We start from the raw sequence: 12,179 nt of genomic DNA on the forward strand, positions 1-12,179 counted from the left end.
TAGAATAGCAGTGTTGCTACCTCACATAATAGCCATTATGTGATTATCCAAGCCTGTTGCCCAGGTAAGTCTAACTGTTTGTCCCACCGCTCTCAGCTCATGTGTGTAAAATGTATCTTCTTTTTTGCATTACATCTAAGTCATTGACTCTGCTACATATCCATACTTTATAATGTGTACTACTTCAACTACTACTTATGCTTAGAATAACAACATTAACAATTGCTTTGGTTTTTAAAAATAAAGTATTTTTTTTCTTAGTTTGGCATAGAGAGTTAAGAAACTGGCATCAGAATGGCCCTGGGATGAGTCATGTGATGGAAATCTGGTGCCTTTGAATGCAGAGTATGGCACCCTGTGGATTGCTGTATCATGGCAGGAAAGGTTGCTATAAGAGGGTGAAAAATGCTACATGTTCTGGTAAATTATGTCTACTTCAAGTTTGATGTACTCTAAACTGAAAAGACTGATCTGTGAGTGAGAATGTGTGAGTAATGTCCAAGGAAAGCATTTTCAATGTGTCTCCTTCTACAGATGGGTTTATGTGTGTATGCCTACCTTTCCTGCACTTCAAATACAGTCGTTGTGTATATACAGTACGTGTGTCCATGTCTGCATGACTCTGCCTGTGCCCCTATTTGCGTGTGTCTACTGGGTGTCTAGGTGCATGAGGGACTGGTGGCGCTCTCCAGGGAGGACTGGGAGAGGCGTCTGGTGAGAGGTCCAATGCTGGGGTCTGCCAGAGAGGAGGTAGGGAACAGCTTGTACCAGCCGCTGATTGTGGCAGACAGGTCCAAGTCCTCCAAAAGAATCTGGGCCATTCCCATGAAGCACTTGTGGTCCATACGCCCGTAATCCCCCCACACTATTACCTTTAGGAGTGGAGAGAATAATTTTCACATGCAATACTGAGACATAGTCATTTTAAATGCATTTATTTTGGATTAGTTTGAATACTGTAGGAATAAATGTCTTAAAAGAGGAAATACGACAGGATACCTGTAGGACTTTGCCCTGAGGACTCTCATCAAACAACAGAGCCTGCTGGTAGGTAGGGTCCAAGTTCTTCTTTACTACTTTGGTTTTCTTCTTGGCCAAGCAAACACCGTTCTCCAGCACATACACCTTCACGTAGGTCGCTGCACACAGAGCAACAAAATACAGCTAAGAGAAAAATCCTACATGGATCAACAAATTGACAAACAAGGTCTTCATATTCATTCAGATATACCTGGTATGTTCTTAGAGCCTGGTTTGGGGGTCAAACCTCTGGCCTGGTTGACCTCCACCTCCAGCTGGCCTCCTCTGTCCACCATGCCCACATGGACATCCCCTTTGAAGTGAACAAAAAAAACAAAAAACACCAGCTCTCAATCGCCAACATAATCTTCATGAAAAGAACTTTCCTTAAACACTGTGGCGTTCAGTACAGCTTGTTGTGCGATTTGCTTTTGTTGTAATAGCAAACATCTTACTGCAGAGGGTGACAAAGAACTGCGACTCCGTCTTTACCACCAGGTTTCATTGAGCGCAGCGCTCTGCTCTGCTGTTTCACAAGCAGTGACCTTTACATGAAAGATTTATACCTCATACAAGAATAACATCTTCCCTGCTGAGTGAATAGACAACTTTTTTTCTCTGTATTTTTAGATTCGGCTGTGCGTCTAACAGTTTGTATGTGGATGTAGATGCTTTTGGGATTAGATTGTCTGTCATTCTACAGTCCAACATTATTTTACAGACTTAAAGGAAGAATGTGCGACATTGCACAGAAACATAGCAGAAATCAAAGGCATCCTATGTTAATGTTTCTCTGAGTCATGACTGTCTACAATGAGTGAGAGGTGTGAGTCCTGCGAGGAGCCATGTTTTAATCAGGATAACATGGACAAGACCACCAGCTGCACCCCTTGCGTATAAAAGCTGTTTTAGTCAAGGACTAGCGCAGTGATCAGCAACTGGCAACTTACGGTACACATCAGGTCCCCCAAAGCTTCCCATCCAAGTGTTAGAATATTAATTATATTGGGTTATTAAACTATAATAAAAAATATTATAAAATCCCAAGGCCAAATACACTGATTAGGTGTTACCAACTTTTTCCACACTTCCTCGCTTATCTGCAAGCATATTTAAAAGGCTGCCCCCACAATGTCTGTAAAAAAAAAAAAAGCTGGCCCTTACAATTGAAGTTGATCTCTGACTAGAGAAGAGAAGAATAACAGACTCACTTCCTATTTGGATGTCACATAAGCGTTTTTAGTTTATGGAGAACTTGCACTTTGACGTTACAAGCTAGCTAAGGAGTGCTAACAATAGCTTGCTAACACAATAATGCAAGCCACAGGCAATTGGAGCTCCAGAAAAGGACAATTATCTCCTCCATTTGTGCTTGATTCCTTGACTCAGTGTGAATGTGATGGAAGAGGGGTGTTTGCTGGAGAAGGGTGGGGGCTTCAGTATGATGGAGGTATCTCCAAACAGCAGTTTGTTTTGGTTTCATGCTGGTGCTCAAGAGCGACATCTACTGGATCAAAAAGTCCCCCATTTTTCTCTTTGATTCCTTGAAGTGCATGGTTGCATGGTTGAACTAAAATGTACTGCATGTTGTATAATTTTGCAATAAATTAACAAGCCTGAATTTTGCGCTTTAAAAGTGCAACGTATTACTTGAAATCTCAGAAAGAATCAACAATAGATTACAATGAGATGAACTGAAACAGAAAAAATTGCGTTATCGTTCAACTTCATTCCGTCTTACCCATGGGGGGTGTAGCGAGTGTTTGCCGGCCTACGATCTGAGCAGGGCCAAGACCGTCCAGGAAGTCGCTGAACTGGCTTTCAGGCCCGAGGCGTGTGGTAGGGAAGACAAACCTGACAGAGTGGGCGTTGAATAAATATAATGACGGTTCAATTGATAATGTATATAGATGCACGAGTGCTGGTCTAATACTCACGTTCCATCAGAGCTGTTTGAGTTGGTGCTGCCGTCGGTCGAGTCTTTGCTGCCTTGCCGTGTCACCCGGTTCCTCATCTCCACAGCGATGCCGGTCTCCGTGCTCCTCCGTATGGTGCTGCGGAGCTTCTTCGTCCCACCATCTGAAAAAAACAGAGAGAGGTCAAGGCTCCTTCTGTTAGTGCCCTTATTTCAGCAGGATAATCCACTAAGCACAATAATCAGAGGGAGTCATGAAGCTGTCTGATAAGGAAGTCAGGCATTACACAGGTTCTGTCCCTGCATGATAAGCCTTTTATTGGGATATGCTGCCCATACCCGTATTCTCGAAAGTATGTTTCCTAGGGCGAGGATTAAAAATTCAAATTCAGATCCCCGAATGCTTTCTTAGTTCCCCTGCATTTGGAAACGCCTAAAGCAGACAGAAGATGGATGTTCCGTCAAAGTTTTTTACACCCACAATGCCTTTTAGAAAACACCCTTACTAGAATAGGACTATAATAGCTCAGGTTAAACTTGAGAAAACACACATTTCTTTGCTATTTATTTTGAAGCATACAGACTCATGTACGAATACTATCTCCACTGACTGTCCCTGCACCATTGGAGTAAAATCTCTGAATTCACAGGTATTACTACAGCCCACTGTAAACCTGTTGTTATGGGCAGGGAGCACTAAGTTTGTAGGAGACTCCTGAGTCGGACTCACAAATATTTAGCTTGAGAATTCTTGTGCGTGGCTAAGAAGAAAGACAGTGTGGATGCAGAGCTGTCGGGGGTGCTTTTGTGTGTGTTTCTGTGTCTGGGTTTGTGTGTGGCTTTACTGCTCTGCTGACGCAAGGAGAATGAGAGCGAGCCTGAGCGCCACTAACGCCAGAAGAGGCTTTCAGGGCATCATCCCCTGTAATGACACACTGAATCTCCATGCCGCTCGACACGCTGAGTTCCAAGTAGCCAGGAACATCAAAGTGATTTGGGCTCAGGATGTGACGTGTGAGGTTGTGCACTTGTATGGTTTTGCCAGACAACCATTTCCTTATCCACATTACTCTTGTCCTTGTCTCACTAACCTTCTTGCAACATTACACCAGAATTCTTTGGGCAAAAAGAGTCCCTGGATGAAGACTATTTTTTTAAATGTTGAAGACAAAATCATTAACTGTAGGATAAACAATTTAAGTGACAGCTTAACAAATGAAATTAATAAAACACTTGTTATTTACAGCAATTGTGATTACATTGTATCCCATAGGGAAAGATTTGTTATAGAAGTGTTAAGTAGATGTTACAAAAAGAGCTACTAAGAAAAAATAAATAATTTTATCCTCCCTGAGGCCAACAAGTGCATATAATAAAGCAACACAGAAAGAAAGAAAGCTGCTTTCATACACAGATGTCATGCTGACACTAGACAGCACTAGTGTCTGTACTGTACATTCACACCTTCGTGCAACAGTTACACTCTGCACGTGAGCAGTCTGGGCTTCAGGATGACACTTAAGTCATGCAGAGACAAGGATGCAGAGCTCTTACTGAGTGTTTGTGTCGGCAAAGCTTTCTTTTTTAAAGACCACCACAAAATCTAGGAGTCATCTGTGGGACTTTCTCTTGGCATTGTCTTTCAGCTCTGGAATATTTTATTAATACTTAAAAGTATACTTCACCCAAAACATGCATCTGTGCTGACATTGGGTCATATACATAGTAGATTTTTGCGTAATTGGAGGTTCCTTTTCAGAAAAGAAATACAGAGTTTTTCCCATCTCAGGGGAAAATGAGGTACTACCAGGTTTCTAATGATGCAACACTTAATATGAATGGATAAAGTATCTTTTTAAGAATTAAAAAAAAAAAAAACACTCAACTGAAAATACAGACTTAGAGTCCTGTTTAGAGATGTCTCTAAGTTTTAAACACATTCTTATGTAAATCATTGCAATAACAAGAGGAAGAAATGGATATACTTCCTCTGTTTTAGTGTTGCACCCATGCAGCTCATTAAGGCTGCAGCTGTGGTTGCAGTACAAACTTGATCTTCCCTCTACAGGAGCTCAGATTGTTGAGCGAGGCAGTGAAGTCACCAAAGGAGACCTTTAACAAGCCATTCTTCGTTGTTGCCAGTTAAGCACAAACCCAGCTACAGCCGTCCCACCTCATTAGCCTGAGCAACTCCATGCTCATTAAGCATCCTTCCTGGTGCTAATCGCATTGCCATGACAACAAAAGACACTCCACATGATCACAACTGCTATGGAAATAAACAAAGCGCAAACAAAGCCAGATGATTTGAGTTGGGACAGCGTTAACTAGACAAGAGGGGCTAAGAGAGAGAAAAAATGAAGGAGAAACAGGTGAAATGGAAGATGAGAATGATAGGGTCCCATAGGTGCTGGAGATAAGGAGAAGGGTGCTGCCTTCTGCTGCTTTCTATTTTTAATCCTGCAGTCAAGACTATTGCTAACAGACTGCTTGTGTGTGACTGTGTCTGTGTGTGTGTGTGCAGCATATCATCTCCAGACAAACTCCATGTAGTCCTGCTGCCATGACAACCCCCGCCCTCGGATCTGGACCCAGACAATGCCACCTGAGACAACTGGCGCCATGGCGACAGGCTCATTCCCCGTCACTTTTTTTTAAAATTAATCTATGGAGGCAACATTTCACAGAAACTCCTGCACTTTTAGGCTGACACACAGTGATTGCTAAAGTAATTCCTATTCACAGATTATAGAAAAAAATCTATAATCTTTACACACAGGACTAGACTGTGGTATGGAGGGGGTTTCAGCTTGTAGTGTGTTTGGAATGCCAGTAATACTAAACGATTGCAGGATTTCATGAATGCAGGTAAAAAAAGTCCGTCTTTACAGCAAAAATAGGCAGATTGCAATCCACTCCAGAGACATCTGAGCTGAAATCCTTGGTAATTTCAGAAGATTATTAGTTTTTTATAAACAAATATCCGCATGCAAACTAGCTGACCATTATTCTAGATCACTAACTTTTCAATCCATCCAATTTCTACCTCTTATCGAGGGCCTGGTCGCGGGGCAGCAGTCTAAGCAGAGACACCTAGACTTCCCTTGCCCCAGACACTTTCTCCAGCTCTTGCGGTGGGACCCAGGGGCCTCTCAGGCCAGCCGAGAGACAGTCTCTCCAGCATGTCCGAGGTCTACCTGAGGCCTCCTCCCAGAGGGACATGCCCGGAGCACCTTCCTCTGGAGGCGTCCAGGGGGCCTCCGGAACAGATGCCCTAACCACCTCAGCTAACTCCTCGCGATATGAAGGAGTAGCGGCTCAACTCCAAGCTCCTCCCTGGTAGCCAAGCTCCTCAACCTATCTCTAAAGGTGCACCCAGCCACCCTACGGAGGAAGCTCATTTCAGCTGCTTGTATCCAGGATCTTGTTCTTTCGGACCCATAGCTCATGACCATAGGTGGAAGTAGGAACGAAGATTGACCCGTAAATTGAGAGCCTTGCCTTTCAGCTTAGCTCCTTCTTCACCACGACGGACAGATGATCTGTCAATCTCATGCACCGTCCTCCCCCCACTCGTGAACAGGACCCCGAAATACTTAAACTCCTCCACCTGGACCAAGAATTCCTCAGAGGACAAGCCCCTTTTTCAGGTTGAGAACCATGGCCTCAGATTTAGAGGTACCGATCCTCATCCCAGCTGCACACATGCCAGTGCGCGCTGGAGGTCCAGGTTAGATGGAGCCAACAGGACCACATCATCCGCAAAAAGCAGAGATTAAATCCTGTGGCCTAGAAATTCTGTCCATTAAAGTTATGAAGAGAGCCGGTTACAAAGGGCAGCCCGGCCAGAGGCCAACGCACACCAGGAACAAGTCCAACTTACTGCCGGCAATGCAAACCAGACTCCTGCTCCAGTCATACAAGGACCGGACAGCCCTTAGCAAAGGGCCCCAGACCCCATACACTCGGAGCACCCCTCACAGGATGCCACGGGGGACACAGTCTAACGCCTTCTTCAAATCCACAAAGCACATGTGGACTGTTTGGACGATCTCCCATGACCCTCAAGAACCCGATGGAGAGTGTAGAGCTGGTCCAGTGTTCCGCCTGGCCAGCCAGTACCCATCAGCACAGCTCAGAGCAGCCGCTTCGACAATGGAGTTGGAGATGATGGTCCACTTGGGCTCAATGTCTCCAGCCTCCCCCGGGATCTGTGAGAAGCTTTCCCGGAGGTGGGAGTTGAAGACCTCACTTACAGAGGGTTCTGCCAGACGTTCTCAACAGACCCTCAAATTACGTTTGGACCTGCAGAGTCTGACCGGCTTCTTCCCCCGCCAGTGCCTCCAACTCCCCACCAGGTGGTAATCAGTTGACAGCTCAGGCCCTATCCTCAACCGAGGGTACGAAACACGCGGCCAGAGGTCAGATGATGCGAACACAAAGTCTATCATCGACCTCGGGCCTGGGGTCCTGGTGCCACATGCATCCCTGTGCTCAAACATGGTGTTCGTTATGGACAAACTGTGACTACTTAAATAACAGAACCCTGTTATTTAACTCTAATAAATATTTATATTTAACTCTATATCCACACTTGTTACTCATTGTTCAACCAGCCCCTCTCATCAAAACAACCGGCACCCTCCACTCTTCTGCAGCCCTCCATGGTGCGAAGCTCTTCCTTCCTATTTAATCCCCTCCTCCTCGTCTGCACTTTCTTTCCATTCGTTTCCATGGCAATGCGGTCTGCATTGCACCAAGAGCCCCGGTCGGTTTGTTTTGCCTCTATGTGTCTTTTCTTCCCCCCGTATTGTCCTCTCCATGAGTCTGATAAGCCACTTCTTCTTCTTCCTCTATTTCAAACCTTTCCATCCTCTTCTTTTTGTTTGTTACTGATTTTTATCTCTAACTCTTTGTTTCTTTGCTGTCTTTTTTCCTGGTCCTATCTTCCTTCTTAACCAGGAGTTACGCACAAGTTCCTTCATTAAATTTGGTGTAACATTTTCAAAAACTTCTTTGCTGTACTTCTCCAGTTCCTTGGCCTCGGTCCATCTATGCCACACAACTCTTACCTCCAAATCCTGCTTTATCCCCTCTCAATTATTTAGCTTATTTTCCCTTCTGCTGAACTAACTCCGTTATTCAGTGTTAACATCAAATATACACCCATCCTGGAGGAAGTAATTAGAGTTAGTTTGACATGCAGTATATGCCGCTGGAGAGGCTAAAAAAACAACATTACATAAGCTGATGTGCTTTACTGTGCCACAGAGAAGGGTTTCTTGGTATTTATGTGCTACAGGACACCAAGAAGCATCTCCTGTTGGCTTCACTATGATGAGCAATGCCTTGTCCCTGAAGACTCAAACGCTGGAATCTTGCGGCCCGGGGGGTGCAAACTTTCTATGTGTGAGTTCAAACCAAGGTGTTCTTAGAAGCTCCTTTTGCAAGCCAGGACTGATAATCAGGATAAGGCAAGTTTAAGTAACAGGGAAGAAGATTAGGATAGGAGAAAGACAGAAGTGATAGGGATAGAATAGAATTAAAAGCTCCAGTGGGGAGCATTAATACAAAAGAAGGAAATGAAGAAAGGTAGGATTACTAAAAATGCCAGCAATGCAGAAAAGAGCCACACACTGTGACTGCATTGATATATATCCTCTGTGTGTGTGTGTGTGTGTGTGTGTGTGTGTGTGTGTGTGTGTGTGTGTGTGTGTGTGTGTGTGTGTGTATGTGTGTGCGCGCTCAGTAGATCATTAAAGCTGCTCTGACATTTGGAGAGAGCCCTGATGAAGCCTTTCTCATTATATGCTGTAATATAGGATGCTGTTTTTAGACTCCCCGGCTGCCCCGACATGTCTATTGGATGCACCAGTGACGGCAAACGATCCACCATGCATAGCAACAGTAACCAAGCACTACTGTTGGAGATGAAGGATCTGTTCTGGTATCTTTACCTCCATACCTTTGCTAAATTTAAAAGTAAATGATTAAGTAAGAGGAGCGATTATCTGTGATTTAAAGCCATTTTTATATATATAATAGTTTCATAAGATTATAGCTGCTGATTTGGTGGTTCACACAACAGATCCATTCATATTGTATTTTTTAACCAAACTAAACCAAACATACAAAGTTTTCTGAAATTAAGTTAATTAGTACTGTGAAAAATTAGGACCACATCTTACTATAAATGACAATTCTGAAAATTAAAAAAGAACATGTTATGATTTCATCCTCCAGGATATCCATAGATGTAACAAAACCCTGTAAGTACAATTAGTATTCAACATTTTAAACCATATTTTTCTATGCTTGGCTGTTGAGGCCCATACAACAATGAGGAAAAGACTAATTTAAAGTACCTCCCAAAAAAACTTTATTCACCAAGCTTAACTCGTAGATACTCTTCAAGTCTGCAAACTAAAACTATGAACCAGGGTCTTTCTTTTATTTATTGGATCCAGCATGGAACTATTTACCACCAATAGAATAATACATTTATTTATTTCTGTGCTGATCTTGGTGGTTTACTGTGGGTGCACCAGTCAGGGTAAAGAAACATTTCAGTGTCAGATTTTTTTTCTGAAACTTGTTTTTAATTCAACTATTTATCTGCTTTTCATTCATTTAAGTCTAACAAGGCATATGTGTTACGCATTGTGCATATGAGTTTAAAAAATCTATTCCCCTGTGCTGTGTGTGTGTGTGTGTGTGTGTGTGTGCGCGTGTATGTGTGTTTGTGAGAATCACATTAACAGCTCAGGTCAATCAGCGTTCAATATAGAGTGATTGCTCAGCAGCACGTTGCATCGGAAACTATTTCTTCAAATCTACAACCTTTATGTATTTGCAGGACGTCTGTGGGCAAGCTAATATGCTACCCGAGATCCGCTCTATGGACAATTAGTTACAAAGTAATCTAATTCAGATGTAATTTCCTCTTAATTTATTTTCTCTGTTCTCTCTGATGAGTGAAAGATGCAAGATGGTCGAAACGTGTTGAGAAACACACAAAGAATTAACACATTTTGCAGTCACCCATTGCATGTGAAGTGCTTTGCACCAATTGAACCAGAAAGCATAAGGACAAGAAAATAAACAACCTGGAAGAAGAACATGGAGAAGATGAAGCTGAGCTATATCCATTTTCCTCATTCTTTCTTATTTTAGTAGAACAGTTAAATCACTTCCCCTTTCTGGGGGGAAACAATTAGACATTCATCAAGAAATTTTCCAGACAAATTGACCTACATTGAGCAGAGGGGAAAATATTTCACTACCTTGGCAGCTTTTTGCCGTCTGATCAGATTTTAAGTCACAAAACGTAACAATACCTCTTATTCAGTTATCCCTGCAGTGCAGCTGCTCTGTGCCATGAAACAGATATTAAAATAAACCAGTAAATGTTCACTTTCACTTCGGCCTGTAAGTGTGAGTTGATCTTATGCACAAAATACTGCTTCCTAATAACCTACAGTATGTTGTCTTTCACAGCACTCTACACAAGTAGTTTTAAACTTTTCTCGTCTCAGGACCCATCACCAACTCCTCCATGATAAAAAGCGAGTAAAATTTCTGATATTTTTTAACCAATCAGATGTAATAATTGAACCATTGTGCTGTTTGGACCTAAGATTCTACAAATCATGTAAAAGAAGCAACAGACTGAGTTTTTTTCCAGACACACATTTGCTCCGTGACCCACTTTTGGATACTAGTTAAAAACCACTGCACCAGACGTCTGCATGAGAATGTGTTCACAGCACTCTATGACGAGCGACGTGATGACACAGACACACACGCATTCATATTAATCACACACAATATGGTTAATCACTGCACTTTATGTTTAAGCCTGGTGACACTGTAAAGCCTGTTAAAGCCTTACTGGAGTTCTCTTTTTTCTTCCCAGGCTTGCTCAGTCTGAAATGTTTGACTTTAATTTCCAGATCAGTTTTAGACCCCATTTCAAATTCAAATATTTTCATGAATAGAGCACACGCTTTAAGATAAGAACTGAGACACTACTAGCTTCCCTTAAGCTTAATATTGAACATGTTTGTGTTTGGCTTAATTGTTACAATAATTTAAGTTTAAAGAGAACACTTTTTTACATGTAGTCCCCGAAGGTCTTGTGACTTGAGAAATTGGCAAGGCAAAAGCAACATTGAGTAACGATAGCTAGCCAGCTATATATTACAACTGAAACAATTTCACTCCTTGATGACAGGCAGCTGTTTTACATTCAGAAACTAGCTATACACGTGGGTGCACAATAGCAGGTTTATACTGTAGGTAAGAAAGAGAGCCACAGCTGTGTGCTTCAACAATCTGTCTGGCTAAGAATAGAGCATTAAGCAGAAAGGAGTCGGTAGGCGAGATTAAGAAAACATGATGGAAGCTTTGCCTGAAAGTGCGAGTAACAAAAGAGAGCGATGAAGGGAAGAGAGATAAAGGAGAGGGAAAATAAAAATGTCAGTGAGATGGAGGAAACACAAAGAGCGAGAAGGGGGTATTTGGCAGGAGGAGAGATGAGAAACAGAAGAGAGGGAGAAGGGAGAGAGAAAGTGACCGCCGGTCAGCTTAGCTGTTGTGTGGTAGCATCTAAAAGCACCATTGGGGAAGAGAAAGCTTTTAGAGACGTGAGTAAGGTTTCGGTTTCTATTTGTCAGGAGAGTCAGTGACTCAATACGCTTCAAAAGAAAAATGTGCTGGTGGAGTAGGTGGTGGTTTGAGGGAGACAACAGAGCATCAGTCTCACCTGAAATAGCAGTTTAGAAGACAGATTGAGTATTTTTCTGTTAGTCACAGCAGATATAAATAGCTAGGTCATTCCGAAAAATAGCTATTATTACGAGACAGGGTATTTTAAGTGACACAGCACTTCAGACGTGTTATGATTCTTCCAATGCCGCTCATTTTCTTCCTCTTTTTAACTTTTTTATTCTTGCTGTGAAGAATTCTTTCTCCTTTTTTTTCTCTCTTTTTTTTTTTTTTTTTTTGGGGGGGGGGGAGTTTACCTGAAAGGATGAGAGCACCATAAGCTTTCCAAAATGTCTGCCAAAATTCTGAACATGTGTTTCCTAGCTGTGACTCAGACACTGAGCTAAAAGTAGGACATGAATGAGTCACCCTGAAAACACCCAAGCCAGGTCTAGCTTTGGGTCTGCTGCATCCCAGGCTGCAAACTTTACATGTTAGGGTCACTGTTGTTATCTAGCGGACATAATAGACTGTAGCC

The 12,179-nt window shown here is 42.6% G+C and overlaps 1 protein-coding gene across 1 annotated transcript in view; it reads right to left on the reverse strand.

Moving 5' to 3' along the window:
• Positions 1-231: 231 nt before the first annotated feature.
• rims3 (regulating synaptic membrane exocytosis 3) overlaps positions 232-12,179 on the reverse strand; it is a 32,623-nt gene continuing 20,675 nt past the window's right edge. The window contains exons 3-7 of the mRNA XM_079368225.1: positions 2,958-3,099; positions 2,762-2,874; positions 1,232-1,333; positions 1,000-1,139; positions 232-872 (exon numbers count right to left, since the gene is read on the reverse strand). Coding sequence (XP_079224351.1) covers positions 660-872; positions 1,000-1,139; positions 1,232-1,333; positions 2,762-2,874; positions 2,958-3,099 — 710 coding nt within the window. The 3' untranslated portion in view covers positions 232-659. The remainder of the gene's footprint in view (positions 873-999; positions 1,140-1,231; positions 1,334-2,761; positions 2,875-2,957; positions 3,100-12,179) is intronic.

The sequence above is a fragment of the Symphodus melops genome (genome assembly GCF_947650265.1).
Source record: "Symphodus melops genome assembly, chromosome: 18".
NCBI lineage: Eukaryota > Metazoa > Chordata > Actinopteri > Labriformes > Labridae > Symphodus > Symphodus melops.